At 35.0% G+C, this 20,142-nt stretch overlaps 4 protein-coding genes and 1 long non-coding RNA gene across 8 annotated transcripts; 1 reads left to right on the plus strand and 4 right to left on the minus strand.

Annotated features, from left to right (window-relative positions):
* Positions 1 to 169: 169 nt before the first annotated feature.
* Positions 170 to 774, minus strand: LOC104705045 (protein DOWN-REGULATED IN DIF1 11-like). The gene has a single exon (XM_010421038.2). The coding sequence runs from the start codon at positions 737 to 739 to the stop codon at positions 272 to 274; it is 468 nt and encodes a 155-aa protein (XP_010419340.1). The 5' UTR covers positions 740 to 774; the 3' UTR covers positions 170 to 271.
* Positions 775 to 2,519: 1,745 nt separating this feature from the next.
* LOC104703075 (EIN3-binding F-box protein 1) lies at positions 2,520 to 5,835 on the minus strand. Its single transcript, XM_010419014.2, has 2 exons — positions 5,358 to 5,835; positions 2,520 to 5,016 (listed from the first exon to the last, which is right to left on the minus strand). The coding sequence occupies exons 1-2, from the start codon at positions 5,380 to 5,382 to the stop codon at positions 3,143 to 3,145; spliced, it is 1,899 nt and encodes a 632-aa protein (XP_010417316.1). The 5' UTR covers positions 5,383 to 5,835; the 3' UTR covers positions 2,520 to 3,142.
* Positions 5,836 to 8,460: 2,625 nt separating this feature from the next.
* Positions 8,461 to 10,299, minus strand: LOC104703076 (uncharacterized). Of its 2 annotated transcripts, XM_087459716.1 has the most exons (3): positions 9,968 to 10,299; positions 9,753 to 9,859; positions 8,461 to 9,175 (listed from the first exon to the last, which is right to left on the minus strand). In XM_087459716.1, exon 3 carries the CDS (start codon positions 9,160 to 9,162, stop codon positions 8,542 to 8,544), a length of 621 nt encoding a protein of 206 aa, XP_087315842.1. In that variant the 5' UTR covers positions 9,163 to 9,175; positions 9,753 to 9,859; positions 9,968 to 10,299; the 3' UTR covers positions 8,461 to 8,541. The 2 variants fall into 2 exon arrangements, with proteins under 2 accessions (XP_087315842.1, XP_010417317.2); XM_010419015.3 differs by lacking the exon at positions 9,968 to 10,299 and having other exon boundaries at positions 9,753 to 9,892.
* A 2,499-nt stretch (positions 10,300 to 12,798) lies between these two features.
* Positions 12,799 to 15,188, minus strand: LOC104703077 (uncharacterized). Of its 3 annotated transcripts, XR_754129.2 has the most exons (8): positions 15,022 to 15,182; positions 14,824 to 14,954; positions 14,492 to 14,595; positions 14,316 to 14,394; positions 13,890 to 14,094; positions 13,498 to 13,611; positions 13,346 to 13,390; positions 12,799 to 13,207 (listed from the first exon to the last, which is right to left on the minus strand). It is a non-coding gene; the product is annotated as an uncharacterized LOC104703077 (long non-coding RNA). The 3 variants fall into 3 exon arrangements; XR_015562806.1 differs by having other exon boundaries at positions 12,799 to 13,244; positions 13,498 to 14,094; positions 15,022 to 15,188; XR_754128.2 differs by having other exon boundaries at positions 13,498 to 14,094; positions 15,022 to 15,187.
* Positions 15,189 to 18,139: 2,951 nt separating this feature from the next.
* Positions 18,140 to 19,784, plus strand: LOC104703078 (putative sugar phosphate/phosphate translocator At2g25520). The gene has a single exon (XM_010419017.3). The coding sequence runs from the start codon at positions 18,404 to 18,406 to the stop codon at positions 19,445 to 19,447; it is 1,044 nt and encodes a 347-aa protein (XP_010417319.1). The 5' UTR covers positions 18,140 to 18,403; the 3' UTR covers positions 19,448 to 19,784.
* The last annotated feature ends 358 nt before the right edge of the window (positions 19,785 to 20,142 follow it).

Here is a 20,142-nt window from a genome sequence, read left to right on the forward strand (position 1 = left end):
TTTAATTCAACAAATTCTCTTCCGAGCTATACAATTTTTAGTGCAGCCGTGAAAAAAGTTGCATGTTGCGATCACAACCATGACGGAAAATGTGTTTTGGAAGCAAATTGGACAATATGGTGAAGAATAGAATCAAGGATTATGGGGGTCTAGAAGAGAACACATCACATAAAAGAAAACGGATATAATATTATTGTATAAATCGTTGTAACAAATACAATACAATCAACTTAAACCATTATTAAATAATAGTATAATTAATTTCGATTTCTTAACCAGAAAATGGTGCAATGCCTCCCATTTGAGCAGAACATTTTTTCCATATTTCGGCAGTTTTGGCCAAAGCTTTAGAACTAACACCTTTGAATTGATAGAACTGAGAAAACAGTTTCATATAACTTATTTGGCATTGCTTCCCAGCTTTCACTATACTCCGACAACATTTTCTCGACGCACTTTTGTTCCGAAGAACTTCGTCCATAATGTCATGGTTACAATAATGCCCATCAAATCCCATCTTAATCCCACAGTCAATAAGATTTTTGAGATCTTTTATTGATTGTCTACGGATAACCTTGAAATTATAGTGATCGGGACTCGGCCAATAAACTTCAGTACCAACCTTAAACTCGCTGTATAGCATCTCCTTAAGATCGTCTGCTATGGCCAAACTTGAATAAGAAAATGAGAGCAACACCGTGATTGCAAAAAATGCCATAAAAATGGTTTTCTTTTCCATTTTTTATTTTAAAAATTGTTTTGAGCTCTTTTTAGTTGTTTTTCTTTTGTTTTATGCCATATATTAGGATTTATGATTGTATTTATAGTGCCCGATTGTTCGTTAATGTTATTAGTAGTAACTTTTTATCAATAAAGAACATTACATTTTTGTTTGTTTATTACTCATCAACATAATATCTTTAACTATCAACATAAATATTATCTTTTGACGTTTCATGTTTTCATAAATATGGTTAGTTTATTACTTTTCAGTTTTTGGTAAAATAAATTGAAGAAAACTTGTTAACGTATTATATAACAATATTGGACAATGAAACCCTAACTGTGTGCATTTCACGCTTCATTAGTAAATCTTCTGGTAGAATGTCAATGAAATTTGCAAGAAAATTAAGAGAGAAAAAAAAGTAACCAATCTGATTAGGAGTTAGCAATTCAGTTTAGGGAATACAATTTGTTTTCCGTCTGAATTTTATGTTTATTTGTAAATTATGTTCTTCAGGAAATGATAGTCTTTAACTCTTTATAATGTTAAAGCTTCCATTTCAAGTGTAGAAATGAGAGATTTCGTTCTTGTCTCACCTAATCCCCCTAAAATCAAACCCATTCTAAACCTCATGTTGAATTAAAAAAATTCACGAACCATGGTCCATATCAATCATGCATCTTAATATCGAAGTGACCCACGGTTTAACACTTGAAGAAGCAAACAGTGACATTTTGTATTATATATCTCCTTCAGACAACATGGTGTCACAAAGGATGATTTCTGATGGTTTACTCCAACAAACTTGTGTAACTATTAACTTCTCTATCTTCTATTTGTTTTGTTATTCAGTTCTCCCTTAAAGATCGATTCAAAGAGTCGATTCTCAACAAAATTTATCGACGGGTGAGACTCTCTTGCCGACTTAAGTGAATAACCTATGTGCCTATTAAGATTTCAGCTTCTTGAATTTGAAATGATGGACAGAGTTTAGTATGATTTGATTAGAGTTTAGATCATTATCTAGTTGTTAGATATGCAAATTTTGACATTTCGAATAGGGAAGATCAATATGTGTTCTAACCGAATATATACATCAAAGATTCCGTAAACTTGTTAAATTGTCCCAAATCTTTTTTTTCGTAACAGCTTGTGAAATTATTCTAAACACCTGTCAACATTTTCAAAAATGTTGTTTTTATTGAAAACATATTTTATATCACCAAAAACCTTGGTGCTATGTTTACAGTGTGATCGGTAAATCTTGAAAATTGTTTCATATAACCATTTCAGTGTGATCGGTAAATAATGTTTAAAGTAAAATTTATTCAAATTATGCATTAGATGCTTAAGAATATATATATATGTGGTCAATGGATGTTGTGTGAACAAGACGCGCAATTCACTATGATTCTTTGTCTCTACTTTAAGGATCATAATTTTGGAAATCTGGCCATCTTAATGTATTAATTTAGATTAGACCACAATAACAATAATAGCGACAATGAATACTACTAATAATGACTCTTTTCCCCACTTTATTTTAATTCCACTCAAATCATATCGTATCGAGAAAAGTAATCGCTGGCCAGGTTCATCCCCTCGACAATATTCATTGAACACCACATTCACTTTTGAATGGACACAAACAAACGTAAATTAAAGTCAAAACTCAGGTTCACACAAAATCTGATTCTCTGTCCCACACATGAGATAAAGTGTGTGTGTGTGTAATTTCTCAGATTTCGAAGGATATTAGAAAAAGAAAAAAAACAAAAATGTAAACTTTGAACTATACAACGAAATGAGAATTTTATTCAATACTCATTAAACCATCCCAAAGGACATTACATAATTTAGTACAGTGATCATACAGATCGTGTAATACAGCCTGGGAAAAAAATGAGGGCTCTGGCAAAAAAACAACAAAAAAACTCTTTAATAGAGTTGTTGCAACAACAGCCAGAGCAACCTCTGAGAGAACCAAGGCATGAACCAAAACCTGAACCCGTACAAATCATACAAGACCCTTTCGAGGAAAACCATACACAACAAAGACAAACGACGCAAATAAAAAAGATAAATAGGCTCGTAAAAGACACCAAACAAGAAACAGGAGGATGATAAACCCTAAAATCTCGTATACCCGGTAAATATATTCTCAAGCAACACACGACCTTCCGATTTCAAGGTAAGCTAGAGTTTCCTAAATAAAAAGGAAACCCTGCAAAAAAACCATTGACTGGAAAAAAAGAAGCCGGAAGCGAACTGCTTGGAAAAAAAAGAAGGAAAACCGGGTACCGAGCCTAGGACGCGTAGATCACAGAGCCTGAAAAAGGGTTGACACTTGATAAACAAACTTGGACGGACTAAAATACCTTTCATTATAGGTGGAGAAGTTGACAGTGGAATTATCGATCAGGAGAGGATGTCGCATTTGTAAAGGCGCTCGACTAAGAAGTCGACAGTGGAATTGGAGATGGATCGACACTGTTGGAGATTTAATCCCAATAAAGTGGAACCCAACCTCACGATGGCTGCCAAGCTCTTGTCTGTGACCATAGAGCAACCTGCCATGGATAAGATCTGCAGTTTGAGTTTGTCAGAGGAAGCCAATGCTTGGATCCCAGAATCGGAGATGGAGCATTTTGAAAGATCCAAATCACTGAGAATCTGGCAGTTTGCTGCAATGGAGACCATGCTGGCGTCAGAGATATTGGAACATCCATCGATGTTTAAGACTTCAAGAGTCCAACCGTTACGGGCAGTGATGGCAGAGACCACTTTGTCTGTCAAACTGGAACAGCCACTGAAGTTCACCTTCACAAGAGAGTTCTGAGTCAGATGTAGAAAACCAGACTCTGTTATCCCCTTGAGCCCGCATAGATCAATCTCCTCGAGCTGAGGGCACAGCTTCCCGAGGGCTGCAAGATTTGCATCACCAAAGCCAGGGCAGTTACGAATAGACAGGGAACGCAGAGCGCTGCAATGAGGTGAAGCAGGCAAGCCTGTTGCAAGATCTCTAATGCCCAAGCAGTTCACCAGAGAGAAAGCCTTCAACTTTTCACCACAGTTCAAAAGAGAACCAAAAAACCCAAATTGGGTGACCCTGTGGCACTCTTCAAGCTGAACACTCTCCAGTGATACAGATGCTTTTGCAAAAGAAACCAACCCATTGTCAGATAACAAGGGGGATCTACTGATAATAGCTTTCTTCATGTTCGGGCAGCCCTTTCCCACAGATTCAAGGCCCGCGTCAGTCACTCCCTGGCAGGCTGTGATGGTTAGAGAGTTTAATTTTTGTAGCCCGACACCATTTCCCATGACCCAGAATCCCTTCTCACTCACGTGTGACAATCCAGAGAGCACAAGATCAGTGACTGACAAGCCGTAATGACCCACGACAGCAAGAGACACATCAGTGACATTTAGCATCTGAAGCTTAAGTTTTGCCAAGGAAAAGGTGGTGTTTGACAACAAGGATGCGATTCCTTGATCCCTGACAAGAGGACAGTTCTTGATCGAGACTGACTTCAGCTTGGAGCAGGATCGTGCAATGGCTTGAAGACCTTCATCTCCAATTCTTGAACAAGCCTCCAATGTAAGCTCACTCAAGTTAGGGCAGCTCCTAGCAATCGCTACCAAACCCTTGTCAGTGATTGTAGAGCAGCGGTTCAGGTCAAGCTTCTCAAGTTGAGTACAACCCTCGGCAATCTCCAAGAGGCCATTGTCAGTAACGGTAGAAAGGTTCCACAGGGAAAGCGACCCGAGAGAAGGGCAGCTACGACCAATTGACCTAAGACCAACATCTGAAACCTTGCTAACAGAAGTGCTTCCTCGAATAGACAACTTGCCAAGTCCCCCACGGCCAGCTGTTCCAACAGCAATAGCAGCCAATCTAACATCAGTTGCCTTCTTCCCATCTAAACTCCTAGATAAACATCCTTCACAATCATCACCACCATCTTCAGATGTGTTGGAAGGAACAACATCTAGCTCCTTTTGACGGATGCTACTTACAAGGGTAAGCCAGTGTTTAGAGACAAAAGCGCAAGCACTCCTCTCTTGAGGTCCAGGCAAACGCCTAAAGATCTCGAAAAGGCACTCATCTGGGAGCACATCAAAAGAGACCGGCTTTTTCTCGAAAGCACTGAAGACCGTCGTCGGTGCAACAACACGTGACCTCTTGCTAGGAGGGAAATAGACATCGACGTAACTACCAAGCGACAACAAAAGGCTAGCATCCTTGGGATTTGGGTATATTGCGCCACGACGGTAAAATTCATTTTCACCTGTAAAATTACAAAAGAATACAAATCAAACTAAAATTCCTTAATCACTATACCTATTAATTCCCAGATCCAACAGGAAAAATTTTAAATTAACTCGAAATCTGAAAGTATCTAATGGATGTTAATTTCGCTGATAGGATCTATAGGGAGCCTAAGAAACTAAAACTCAGATCTATAGAAGTCAAATCTTATTCTCATCATACTGAAACATCTAAACAACACAGAAACGACTAAATCGAACGGAATGGATCAAATTCAATCTTCCTAAATCAAAATTTCCAAGATGAAGAAATCGATTTGATTCAACCAAAGATTGGTTGGGGGGGGGGGGGGGGACATACCAGCAAAACTATAGATCTGAGACATGATTCCAGCTCAAAACTCCCAGGAAAAACAAAAACGCTTGATTCCTCAAGCGAAAAGCCGTGGGAAAGAGCAAAAACGAAAGATCTGACGACGATTAAGAACAAAACAACGAAATCAGCTCCGATTACACCAAAGAACGAGATGCACATGAAGATCGAAGATCGAGACGAGAGAAGAAAACCCTATAGATAGGGCAAAAAAAAAAAAAAAAGTAGAGAGAGAAGAGGAAAAAAAAAAGGAAAAAGGAAATGATCGGTCAGTATGAGGTCAAGATATGAGTTTATATACTTAAGTTGAAATTTCACATGCAATGTATCTGAGCTGAGAGAGTTCGGATCGTAATTAATTTTGTTTTATTTTATTTTATTTTATTCCCTACAAAAGTTGCTTAAGATAGACCAGATTTTTTTGTTGTTTTTTCACTCTTCAGAGCGCGTTAAGGCAAGCAAGCAAATGAGGTGGTGTTTGGTTACGGAGTTTTTATAATCAATCAATTATTTTTGTTTGCTTCCTCGAACAAACCTACTCTTTTCTTTTTTTGCTTACGTTTGTGGCCGACTTTAGAATCGTTTATGTCGTGTTTTTACCCAAGTAATCAACTCTTAAAAAGACGACAAACAAAAACAACTCTTAGAATTAACACGAACTCACTCAATATTGGATCATGTTGTTAGATGTTGAGGGCATGACTGAGTTGGATTGATTGTATGCATGTGTTTATGAGAAGAGATTGGGTCGATGAAGATTTGTATGCAACAACTTTTGAAGATTCCAAATCCTTTTTATGATTCTCCTACATATATAGTTTTCCTTTTACAAGCGCCTTAGATCTAATATGAATTCACAACACTTTTTGAAAAGTATATACAAAAGTGGACCTCGTTTAGTCATCCAAACAACACACCTAGGCTGAACAATTTCAGATCCGTAATATTACACAAAACAGAATTAGGAAAACGGATATAACTTTTAAATTATTGAAGGGAAGGTAAATCCCTTCTTCGGAGTACTTAATATAACTCACCAAGTTTTGTGTATATCGAAGTTTAGTTTGATCATCGTTTTGCTCCTTATTCCAAAACTGGTTGGATCTACGAAACGACTCTAACAATATTAAGAGTCCAAAGTCTTACATTAGATGGGATAAAAACAATTCTTTATGAAAATGGTTTCACACTTTTACGGCTTATATAACTGTCATGTTTTGTTGTAGTAATTCTAAGATGTTGGATTTGGATGTTTTTGTGATGGATCGTTTCACCGGAGAGGGACTATTAGAGTCCAAAAGTCTTAAATCAGATAGGGTAAAGATTTTTGGAAAAATGAGAAAAAAAAAAAATTTAACTAGTTTTTGGGATTTGTTAGGCACTTCTAGAGATGAATCATGCATACAACATACATACGGGTCCGACGACGTGACTACTGTACGAGCATGAGTAGAGGACTATGGAACACTATTATCCACAAATCACACTTAAGAGTTAAAAGACTAGTTTTGACATGTGTATTTTGAATGTGAATATAATAGATTCATTCATCTTATTTCTGTACCTACAGAATCCCATGTGGGAAAAAAAATTGAGATAAAAAGAATCAGATTTGATGAACGTAGAAATCCTTACTGTGATTGATTCATCTATATAATAATCTCCTACACCAACAAGATCCTCAGAAGGTTCCCTAATACCTATCACCACACTATATCAGGATTCCATATATTCAACCTTCTCTGTAAAAGAAAAGGTCAAATCGTAAAATGATTAGTATTGGAATCTGAATGTATCTGTAGAGAGGACCCATTGCCCATTATAAACATATGTTATAAAAAGAGAAAGTGAACAAAAGACACCCAAGTGGTCGTGGAAGCATTATCCATCCTTTTCAGTTTTCATCGCATAAACAGCCCATGTTCTTATTATTGCAATTCTTCATGTCTCGGTATCAACTTGGACATTATTTATTGTTCGAAAATCACATTAAAATTGTTCGGGCTTCTACTTATATACGTTTATTTTCAATTTTCCTATGTTAATATTCAAATTAGTTTCAAATTTGTAGTTATAGACCATCAATGAAAGTTTCATTATGAAAACAAAGCAAAGAAACAACTGCCTAGGACCCTCCCCATCACTAGCATGCCAATAAATATTCCATAAAATTCTTGATAATAAAAGAGGCAAAAACTTAAAACTGACTACAATCTCCCTAAGACGAGGTTCATGCATTTTAAGTTAGTGACACCATATGATAAAGATATTACGACAAAAATTACAATAATCTAAATTTTTATTGGTCTAGTACTTGATTATGGAGTAGTGGGCCGGTTCCGCAAAAACATGCTGCAATTATGTAAATTGTATGTTTAATAGACAATTTGTAGACGTAGTTAAATAATATAATCATAGAAAGTTAACGGGAAATTATACAATTTGTTTTGTTTTGGTCATAATTTATAAGAAGATACTGGATCAACGCCTGAGGATTACTATATTCTAGGTGTGGACTTTAAGATATTGACAAAGTCCAAGTCCGATTCGGTGTCTTTTCGTGACTTGGCTATTGAGCAAGGCCTTTCTCATGTCCCAATTTAGCTAACGAATTAAAACTATTCCAAGCTGGATCCGAAGGTACTGATTCATCGGGATGAACTAATCGTGATTGTGTTGAAAGGCATGATAGTCTTACTGTAACGATAGTGATAATCTGGTTTTATACTAAACCATGTATCTAACCAAAACACAAGAGGAAAGACAAAGATAATGTAACATATATTGTAAAAATACTGCACCCGAGGGATGTGCTTTCCAAAGACCATGGAACATACTTCAAGCCAAAGAGAGACTCGGAACATAATGTAACAATAGAGCATGCGCATGAGATGTTAGGCAAATGCTTTTAGATTTGAGTACTTTAAGTCTTAAGCATGTATTCACTCTCTAGAACGTTAGAGAATTGTTCTCGGAACATGTAATTGTTGTAGTTCTGTGTTACAAATATTTTGCCCACTTTTGAATCAGGGAGAATCTCTTTCGTAGTCTTAATATATTTGATTGCCATCATAACTTTTCTTTGGACACATTTAAAATGATTTCAAGATTGATTAGATATACGAAAGTATTTATATCTAAACCTTCCTACACAATCAAAAAGTGGCTTGAGCTACAACACATCGTTGATGAATTTTTCAGTGAGTTCTTTAGGAAGTCCCATAACTGTATCAACTCCTCCCATCACGGAATCGATAAAAGGTGAAATGAGGGGATGCTCCAGCATCAAACCTCCAGCAACCTTGAAAGTGATTGCATCATCAATAAGGTCGTCGATGACTTGCTCTGGTATCTCATGGAAATAAACCTCTGCTTTTTCCCACCCACCTCTTTTAACTCCAGTTTGCAAGTTTCTTACAATAACAGATCCCACAACGCCACCGTGTGAACCAGAATAGCCTTTGATAAACTCGCGAGCTTCTTCTTTACTGGTTGGTTTTTCTCTAATGACACCTTTGTACACAACAACAGTGTCTGCAGTAATCAATAGAGTTGGTTGATGATCTTGTGCAAACTGGCTTTCACCTCCCAGTTTCGATATAATCTCGTTTGCTTTGGCTTCAGCAACAGCTACAACCAAATCTTCAGGCTTGTCTTTCCTAATAGCTTTCTCATCAATATCTGCAGTCACAATAGTGAAATCATATCCCATTTCAGCTAGAATCCGCTTTCTCGCCATGGACTGAGAGCCCAAAATCAGCTTAAATCCTTTCCCCATCGTTTTCGTCACCATTCTCGGTGTTGTACTGTTAGCAGAAAGAGTAAAGAAGAAGAATTAACAAACAAATCAAAAGAAGAGCAAGCAAAGATTTTTCACAAGATGTCACATAAAACACTTATTATATTACTTTTTTTTTGTTCGTCAGCAGAATAGTATCTTAGTAATCAGTTCTATGACTTATTATCTGTAACATTATAGTTTTTGTGTTTTTGTTTTTCCCATTAGCTAATGACACCAAAGCACACAGTGGACAAGCCCTCTCCATTGGTCAGTCAAGAAAGATTATAAACGTTAAGGCCACAGACAAGGTAAAGTAAAAAAATTTCCATGGGACAGCATATAAAAATACAAGCAAAAGCTAAACTGCGTTGAAACCACCACACTTGACTGAAAGCATTTAGGATAAATAACTCTACCAAATTAATCTGTGACGACGATTCAGTTATAGACGCGGGCAGTGGACAGATAGACGAAATCTCACAATCTCTATTACAATTGACGATATGCTATATATACTATCAATGACCCAATAAAAATCTGCGGAACAGAAAATCTAAGAACAGAATTTTAGGGTTTTGAGATTGAGTAGATTCCAAACTCACCGAGAAGAGAAGGTAATACGAATTCGATTGCAGATGAGGGAAGAGGAAAGCTCGAATGAAAGCTGGAGATAGCGAGTGAGAGACTCAGAGAAAAACACAACAGGTGGCTGTAATTTTGGCAGGATTAGTTATTATTATTTATTTTATTTTTTTATAAAGATTTTATTGAAGGAATGTATAATATACAGAGCCGAAAGGATCAAATCGGCTGGTACCTAAAAACCCCGAGAGACTTAAGCCAAAACAAAGCAGACAAACATAATAAGCCTTTTGGAAGATAATTAAGACACAAGGATAACTAAAGGGATCATAGTTAAAGCTTCCAAAGCAACAACACTAAAAGTTCTTCCCTACAAAAGCAGCCGACTAGCGTTTCCACAGAACGGTTTGGACTGAAGAGAGGCTACTGACTAGAGCCTGGAAAAGAACCCACATAAGAAAAGAAAACTTATATATAGGTCTAGCCCCAGAGAACCAAACTGTCTTATAAGTCACAATTGCTGTTGTCCCATATGTGTCAGGTTTTCTTAGATGAGAAAGCTTATTTGAACGTATTGTCACTCTTACACCACATTAATCTCCTGTCTCCTGAATATAACCTCAATCGTTGACCTTCTTGAGTTCCATCTCAATTGGATTCAGAAGTTGGACACGGTGACGTACGCCTATACTTGCGAACCAAAGCCTCTCCAATAGTAATCCCAACATTGACTTCCATATGACCATATCAATAAATCATGTGCCACTCCTAACGAGGGCTAACTGAGAGGACTCCAATAATTATACCAGAACGAGGTTTGGTTTCCACTCCTAACGTACAAAGATTTGAAAACTCTTAACTAGTGCACAATATTTTTAGAATCTTCTTCTACATCCAAAAACGTTTTGATGAGGTTGGTTTAGTTCGAAATAACTGTACTAGTTTTTCTTTTTCAAATTATACAGTTCAACAAGTTATTTTCTAACTCAAATCAGACAAAATGGTAGTAAGTCTTTAACCATCTAAAGGCTTATATAACTATGAAATCAGATAAACTGCTGAAATCATATAATATATTCTTAAACTGCTGAAATCAATTTAAACTGCTGAAATCATATAATATATTCTTAAATTATGTGCTACTAAATATTTTTTTTGATACAATTGTGACATAGTATGTCAGACATAGCAAGCAAAATTATTTAGTTAAACTTTAATCAATTTTTGTTTTTGTTACTACGCATGGTTGGCTTTTATTAAAATATTATATTATTATTATCTATCTTAACATTTTTGAAGTACATTTTTGTGTCATCCTCTCTTATCTTTGTACCCAAACAAGTCTAAACTAAATTCTCTACAATCCTTACAACCAAACACAATCATTTCCTTATTTGAAAATATTAATTTCCTAAAATATATCTATCTAATTTAAATCAATATGTTAGATTAAAATCTAATTCTCCTTTCATTTTTATTTAATCTTATATTTAATTATTTTAATTACTATTTAATACATAAAGTTAATAAAATTTTAGATTTTTTCCAGCATATAATGTGACTTGAATTTTTATAAACGGATATATATTAAAAATTGTCTTAGGATATTTGTAAGCAAACAAGTATATCCACATATAGAGCTCGGATTACATTTTTGGGGTATAATAGGGTGTCATCACTTTTTGCCAACTTCGGGTTGGGTTTTTAACTAAAATTATAACCGATTCAATTATCCGGATCCTCCTTAAGATTGCCGAATATTTTGGGCCGGTTTTTAATCCATAGCGTACTTATTTACATACAATTAATGCCAATTAATGCCCAATGTATTTGTATCTTAGGAAAGATCTAATTTGCATGCCGAATTTTTAGACCCAAGTTTGACAAAAAGAAATGATAACCCAAATTATGTAATCACATCCTCTTAATCACATCCCTATAATATAACAACTAATTCAAGATGAATACATCTTAGGAAACATCTAGGGGGTGTTTAATAAATAATTACATATTTGGTAAGATCTTATTAGCTTTAAATGTACACTATTAATCCAATAATATCAATTGAGAATCATAATAAGAATATGTCAGATCATTCATTCCTAAATCATAAAATGTATATTCTCAACTTGCGAATCAAGAGTTTCTACAAAACTCTACCTACAACCGTTAACAGTATATATATCAACAAAATAATAGACCCGTGGTGTACCACGGGTAAAACCTAGTCTATCTTAACATTTTTGAAGTACATTTTTGTGTCTTCCTCTCTTATCTTTGTATCCAAACAATTCTCAACTAAATTCTCTACAATCCTTACAATCAAACACAATCATTTCTTTATTCGATAATATTAATTTCCTAAAATATATCTATCTAATTTAAATAAATATGTTAGATTAAAAAATAATTCTCCTTTCATTTTTATTTAATCTTATATTTAATTATTTTAATTACTATTCAATACATAAAGTTAATAAAATTTTAGATTTTTTTTCAGCATATAATGTGATTTGAATTTTTATAAACGGATATATATTAAAAATTGTCTTAGGATATTTGTAACCAAACAAATATATCCACATATAGAGCTCGGAATACATTTTTGGAGTACAATAGGGTGCCATCACTTTTTGCCAACTTCGGGTCGGGCTTTTAACTAAAATTATAACTGATTCAATTATCCGGATCCTCCTTAAGATTGTCAAATATTTTGGGCCGGTTTTTAATCCATATCATACTTATTTACATCCAATTAATGTCAATTAATGCTCATTGTATCTTAGGAAATATCTAATTTGCATGCCGAATTTTTAGGACCGAGTTTGACAAAAAGAATTGATAACCCAATTTATGTAATCACATCCTCTTAATCACATCCCTATAATATAGCAACTAATTTAAGATGAATACATCTTAGGAAATATCTAATTTGCGTTTAATAAACGATTACATATTTGGTAAGATCTTATTAGCTTTAAATGTATACTATTAATCCAATAATATCAATTGAGAATCATAATAAGAATATGTCAGATCATTCATTCCTAAATTATAACTAACAAATCGTAAAATGTATATTCTCAACTTGCAAATCAAGAGTTTCTACAAAACTCTACCTACAACCGTTAACAGTATATATATCAACAAAATAATAGACCTATGGTGTACCACGGGGTAAAACCTAGTTACTATTATAAACTTAGATCAAAGTCTATAAAGTTAAAATACAGCCAAATATATGTATGTATGTAAAAATCTAGAACGGGTCAAAAACATAAAAATAAAAAACATATATGTATGTATTCCCAAACTCAACAAAGTTGGTGGCCTCTTGTATATCTCGCCCGACGCCCGGTGTAAAAGGTGAATGCTTATTCGAATTTCTTCATTAAGTCTCTTGTAATTTCTAAAAGACAGATGCTTCTTCCAAGATTTGATTAGTTTCTTTTAATGTTTTTTTTTGCTTGGAATCCTGTCAAGATCGTAGACACCAAGCAATTGAACAATGTCTATAAAAACATTAATCTTCACAGACATGGATATATCAATATGATGCAAGTCAAAGATAAAGTGAAATGAAATCTGTTTAAATTTATTCATAAAAACAAACCTTGTTGAATTTGGCATGCTTTTTTACTCTTGAATTTGCTACAACCTGCAAAAATGATTGGTTAATGAGAACTTAACTTATGCAAAGGAGAGTTTATTAGAAAATCCGAACAAAAAAGAAATACTTAAAGGAATGAGTTTTTGATGTTATACCACAAACACTTATACATTACAGCAATCAACTTGAAGAATTTCTCTGGCTTTATACATGAAAGCTAAGACTCTAGTTGGTTACAATGTCACCCATTTACTCCACTCTGCAAAAAACTTCCTCGCAAAAAAAACAAAGCTTATCAAAAATAGAGAAACAAATTGTTCATCAATCAATTAAATGGTTCTAAATTAGAAACGGGACAAAGTTTGCTGTCAGGCTATTTGACAAATAGTTAGTAGACAGAAACTCAAAGCACACATAATATAGGGATATCAAACTTTCATCATCGAAGAGGCCATTTTTAAGATCACACATAATATACTCATTGCAAAGTATCAAAGAAAGAGAAAGGAGTCAAATAAACCATGAGGTGGTGGGCTAGTGGTTCTACCCTTGGTGAAAGAGTCGCCATGTTGGTCTAGGCCAGAGTTCGATTCTACCCAAACGCAAAATTACTCAGCTTTATCCCTTTGGTCACATGGGTATGTGCCCATTGCTTACGATCCATTTGCATACCTGGAAGGGACCCTATCCGTGAGATACCCTCTCTCCAGAGAGATTAGTCTCGGACCCCTCCATAGATCTGGAGATTTACTCTTTGAGTTAACAAAAAAAAAAAAGAGTCAAATACCTAGAATCGTCATAAAGTGTGCTCTTGTGAACGGTTCTTCTGTTAAATGCTCTTTCCAATTCTTAATATTAATATTTAATTCTCTGATTGCCTAAATTTATATAGGCAACAACTAATAATCACTTAAACCAAAAATAAAAGAAAGCAAGATGACTTCTGACTATAAAAAGTGCAAAAAACATAAACCTCGTAGCATAACACATTTCCGGTAGTCTTCACATCAACTGCTCTTGCTTTTGTTGCAGAACAGGACAATGATACTCTCCTATAATGACAACAACACAGATTTGTTTCAGGGTCATCTCAAGGATAAAAAATCACAACGAATCATATAAGTAGGTAAAGCAAGAGAAAGAAGGAACCTTCAATGTACTTGTGAAAGATGAGAGGAATCAAATCTTCTCCTTTCAATGGTGCTCTTGTAACTGGATTTTTACCAAATTTCCTGATGTAAGGCACATTCGGTCTGCAAATTCAAAAATCCAATTCCCAAAATCAGTAAGTAGTAAAGAAAAAGTACGCTTTAATGCGTGAGTAAAAAGTTCAGTAGAAGTAGATAAATATACTACTCAAGTTATCTCGAAAACACAAACGTAAGCCTGAATCAGAGGAATAGATTAATATGCGGGACTGAAGCCAAAATTGCAAACGAAATCATATTGAGCGGTTATTATCAAAAACAGTTAGTACTCACTTGGATTCCTTGGATTTCTTTGATCACAGCCTAGCACCTTTCCTTTTAGTTGGTCTATGTAGATCCAGACTTTTGATCAAAGATGAATAAGGGGTGAACTTTTCTTTGGCAGAGGCATCTGCATTTTCCAACTGAATAAAAATTATAATTAATATGAATTGAAGAGAAAATTTATGAACAAAAGTTAAAGGAATTTACCTGGCCGATAATTGTAACTTTGGAGAAAATTAAAAACAATGGAGAGGAGTTAAATACAGAGAAAAATCAGGAGAACTGAAATTGGATTTAAATAGGAGATGGATCGGTTGTAAACCACTATGAACGTGGAGGTGTTAGTGGAATAAAATTAGGGATTAATTTTTTTACAGGTTTTTTTTGTTAACAAAAATTGTTATGGGCACGAAGAAATGTTTTACGAAATTGCATGTATACATAGTTTTTAAACTTTTTTTTTTTAACACACGATTGTATTTACAATTTTTTTGAAATTCTTAAATTTATAAATAAATTAAAATCTGATTTGGCTTAATCTCATTGGACAGCTGACTTGTGCTTTATAGGATAAAGGATTTGTAGAGAAAACATTAATTAACAAAACAATAACAAAATCAAAACTAAATAGCATATTATCAAAAAGACGAGATTTTAACAAGTCCGGCTCTATAAATGTAATTTTTGTCATTTTTACAGTAAAAGTAGGGTCTACATTTTTTTATTTTTTATTTTTAACATGAAAATAAGGGTATATTTAAAAAAAAAAAAAAAACTCAGGGTACTTCAAAATGAGCCGGCCCAGTCAACAAACCCAGTCTGGAGTCGAAGTAACCCAACAAACGAATGTTGCAACAACTACAATAGCACCACCAATAATAATAATACAACAACGTAAGAGGGACGCAGCATTGCAAAAACTGTCGAGATGTGTGAGATTCACGCGCTCTGATCTGAAAACGTTGACTCTTTGTTTCATAGTTACTCTTAAATTCCCTTTATTCACTTTTCATTTCTTCGTTGCAAGTTTCCATTTAATTACTCTAACTAATAGCTTTAGGGATTCGCAATTAATTTAAGGCAACGTAAACTAAAAGGAGTTTAGCAAAAACAGTCATTTCAGGAAAACAACATTAATAACGGGTATTAAAGATACATAAATATCGTGTATATCCATAAATAACTGATAAATTTTATGTAAATATTCTTTTTGTTTTAAAATAGTTGTTGTTCCAGACTTAATATTTTGTTTAGTCATCATTGTCATTTTAGATTTTCAATAGGAATGTTTGATATTGTTTCAATTTAACTCCAACTATTTTAGTGTATTCACCAATTAAAAAATTAAAAAATATATTAACAAAAAGTTAAACACAAATCATAATAATTTTTATTTAATTTGTGTAAAAAGCCTTTAACAACAACTAATTTGAGCCGGAAGGAGTAATTTATTTATTGAATTACAATCATTAAAAAAAATAATTGTAAGTTATTTTAAAATTGATGGTAAGTCAATAAATAATTTATTCCCAAATAATGTTAATTTGACTAAATTAGTTAAGGAATAATCAGGTTCCTTTCTGTGAGCTTTCCGCAACACTATGAAAACCATGAAATTAAACAATTTTTGTATCACATTTACAAAACGTAATTAACTAAAAAGAGCTAAAAAAACACAACATTTTTTCACATAATTTCTTAATTAAAAAAGATTATTAAAGTAAAAAAAAAATACACTAGAAAACAAAAACTTAAAGAGGGTGTATTGAACTTGGAGATTTTAGAGTATTCTGAAATCCCGTGTTATCTAATTGATGATTTTAAAAAATCATCTGAAATCTTATGTTATTGAATGTGAAATTTATAAAAATCATTTAGAATCTCTTGTTATTCAATCAATAATTTATAAATCTCACCTCAAATCTACTGTTATTTAAAAAATCACATTTTTTTAGGAGATTCTAGGAGATTTTACTGAATGAGATTCTAGGAGATTTTATTGAATGAGATTCTAGGAGATTTTACTGAATGATATTCTAGGAGATTTTTCTAACATTTCTAGTTAAAAAATATGTCTTACAAAATCCCACCTTAAAGGGTGAAACTTTGAAAACAAAATTTCTTCGACATAGAGCATGCAATATCGCCAAGTAAATCATGATTCCTAACCGTAAGGCAGGTTGTCTCATGAGCGTCTGATCACAAGAGACCCTGACAAAGAAACCGAAACGATCGCTTTTGTTAGATCATAATTAAGGCTGACCATAATCCATCGACCATGTTAGTGAGGGGTCTTGTGAACCTAGGAATGATTCTCGACGTAGACATTGATCTGAAACCATCTATGATCATGAGGAGAGTCTCGTCGGAGCTATAACTCTGATCGGATCGTCTCCACCGTCGCTCTCCATGTCTCAGCCACCTCCGCAGCGGAGCTTCCGTCAACGGTGCCGATCAAAACCTTCAGTTTACCATATAGATAGTCATGGACATATGAACTTTCTCATTATCATCTTTTGAAATGATCACTTGGAAGAGCTCGTAGAAGGTGATGGCAACTGAAACAAGAGATCTACTTCTTTCCATAAAACATCAAATACAACATTCGAAGTTGCTCTTTAAAAAAAAAATCAAAATCACCTAAAATTCATTAATCAAATCTTAACAAATTTCAAAACCCAAATCTCACCAAATCCTAAAATCTCAAATTCAATAACAAATCTCCTAAAATTACACTCAAATCTCTCAAAATTCTAAAATATTAAAATCCCAGCAAATCTCCTAAAATATCAAATTCAATACACCCCCGGATCAATTCCCTACTCATGTTCTTTTCAGGCTATCGCTGCTTCGTTGATGGCTCTTGGAAGTTCGGCGATCCATTCGCATGAGCCGGATGGTTTTTTACCCAATCTCAGGATCCAACGCCAAGTATGGGAGCTACTAACTTTCGATGGAGTCTTTCCCCCTTACATGCTGAAGTCGAAGCTTTCATTTGGGCAATGCGTTGCATGATCGGACATGATTACCATAATGTGGCGTTCTACTCAGACTGCGCTGATTTGGTGAAGATGGTGTCTTCGCCACACGAATGGTCGGCGTTCTCGATATATCTCGCCGATATCAAGATAAACAGGGAGGAGTTCTCTTTTTTTTTCTTATCTTTAATTTCTAAAAATGTAAATATAAAAGCGGATCTCTTGGCATGCTATGCGCACACATCTGCGCATGATGTTCTGTATATAAACAATATCTCTTCTCATTGGTAAATACAAAAATTAAAAAAAAAAAAAAAAAAATAATAATAATAATAATAATACCCCCGGATCCCACAAAAATGCCACTCCTCAAGTAACCGCGCACCTTTTCGCCACGTAGCAAACAAAGTCACGTAAGCCCTTCCTCTACATTTAGACCAAACTCAAAGTCTCTTCTTCCCCCAACCAAACCCAAAAAAACACATTTTACACAGAGAGAGACTCTTCTAACGTGCGCAGCTCTCTCTCCCAAATCTTATCCTACGCCTCACCACCATCTTCTTCTCCGGCAGGAAAAAGAAAAAGAAAAAACCACCACCACCACCACCACCATGGGGAAAGGCCGTGCTCTTTCGGACGGAGTGATAAAGAAGATCATCCTCTCATACACCTATGTCGCAATCTGGATCTTCCTCAGCTTCACAGTCATCGTGTACAACAAGTACATCCTCGACAAGAAGATGTACAATTGGCCATTCCCAATCACTCTCACAATGATTCACATGGGCTTTTGCTCTTCCTTAGCCGTCATACTCATCAAAGTCTTCAAAGTCGTCGAGCCTGTCTCAATGTCTCGCGAGACTTATCTCAGATCCGTCGTACCAATCGGCGCGTTGTACTCACTCTCCCTCTGGTTATCAAACTCTGCTTACATTTACCTCTCCGTCTCCTTCATTCAAATGCTCAAAGCCCTGATGCCTGTAGCAGTTTACTCGATCGGGGTCTTGTTAAAGAAAGAGACTTTCAAATCTCAGACTATGACTAACATGCTCTCGATCTCGTTTGGTGTTGCTATCGCTGCTTACGGTGAAGCCAAGTTTGATGGTTGGGGTGTTTTTCTTCAGCTTGGTGCTGTTGCTTTTGAAGCTACGAGGTTGGTTTTGATTCAGATCTTGCTTACTTCTAAAGGAATCAACCTTAACCCTATCACTTCCCTCTATTACGTTGCTCCTTGTTGCTTAGTTTTCCTCTCTGTTCCTTGGATCTTTGTTGAGTTCCCTGTTCTTAGAGATACTTCCAGTTTCCACTTCGATTTCGTGATATTTGGAACCAATTCGGTTTGTGCCTTTGCTTTGAATCTTGCTGTGTTCTTGCTCGTTGGGAAAACCTCTGCTTTGACCATGAATGTGGCTGGTGTGGTTAAAGATTGGCTCTTGATTGCCTTCTCCTGGTCTGTGATCAAGGACACGGTCACACCTATCAATCTGTTTGGGTATGGACTTGCTTTCTTGGGTGTTGGATATTACAATCACTGCAAGTTGCAGGCGTTGAAGGCTAAGGATGCACAGAAGAAGGTTCAAGCAAGTGATGAGGAAGCTGGGAAGCTTTTGGAAGAGAGGGAAGCTGAAGCTAAACGAAGCGAGACCCAGGATTGATCTGATCTGATCTGATTCAAGAATGCAATTTCAGAGAATAAGAGCTTCAAGGGTTACATTTTGGAAGAGATTTTTGGATTTTGCTTCTTCATAGGTAATGCATTATCATTGTCGGTGTTGTTGGTCTACGTTTTTAGTTTTGGGATTATATTATTAAGTTATGGCTAATTACATTACATAGCAATTGATGGGTTTTAGAGGTTTCATGAATCTTTTGAACTTCATTGTATCTTCTTTTGTTTTTTTTTTTTACTTCCACCTTATGAACCTATCTATTTGGGTAAACAATTGTTGTAGTAGTAAACTTTTGTTAAATGTCAAATTGAAATTCCCTTTATATTTCCTGAAACCGTTCTATGTTGGAAGTCAAAGGATGGTCATTGCAAAAAATGTTACAAAGTACTTTATGGGTTATGTGGGATCTTTAGGAAGCAGGATCCACAATTTCAGGCGATAAATAGCCATACCGACGGTACAATAAATCAATAATATGTATGTTACATCATCATATGATTACAATGGTCTCTCTCATTTAACCTCTCCAAAGATCCTAACTATATAGAGTCTCGCACTGTCACCTCAACAAGTCTCTGTCCTAGATAGAGGAACAGGCCAAGCAGGTGTTACATGCTAAACTAAAAACATTCAAACAAGTCACGGATTAGGCTTTGCTCAACAACGAATATTTGGGAACT

Source organism: Camelina sativa, chromosome 7 (assembly GCF_030686135.1).
Source record: "Camelina sativa cultivar CO46 ecotype springtype chromosome 7, ASM3068613v1".
In the NCBI taxonomy this organism is placed as follows: Eukaryota; Viridiplantae; Streptophyta; class Magnoliopsida; order Brassicales; family Brassicaceae; genus Camelina; species Camelina sativa.

What these genes read in the sequence shown, in the direction of transcription:
- LOC104705045 (XM_010421038.2), bottom strand. Translation starts at nt 739, where the DNA reads ATGGAAAAGAAAACCATTTTTATGGCATTTTTTGCAATCACGGTGTTG.
- LOC104703075 (XM_010419014.2), bottom strand. Translation starts at nt 5,382, where the DNA reads ATGTCTCAGATCTATAGTTTTGCTG. An exon ending in TCAGATCTATAGTTTTGCTG is followed by an intron (nt 5,017 to 5,357) that starts GTATGTCCCCCC and finishes GTAATTTTACAG; the next exon opens with GTGAAAATGAATTTTACCGT.
- LOC104703076 (XM_087459716.1), bottom strand. Translation starts at nt 9,162, where the DNA reads ATGGTGACGAAAACGATGGGGAAAGGATTTAAGCTGATTTTGGGCTCT.
- LOC104703078 (XM_010419017.3), top strand. Translation starts at nt 18,404, where the DNA reads ATGGGGAAAGGCCGTGCTCTTTCGGACGGAGTGATAAAGAAGATCATC.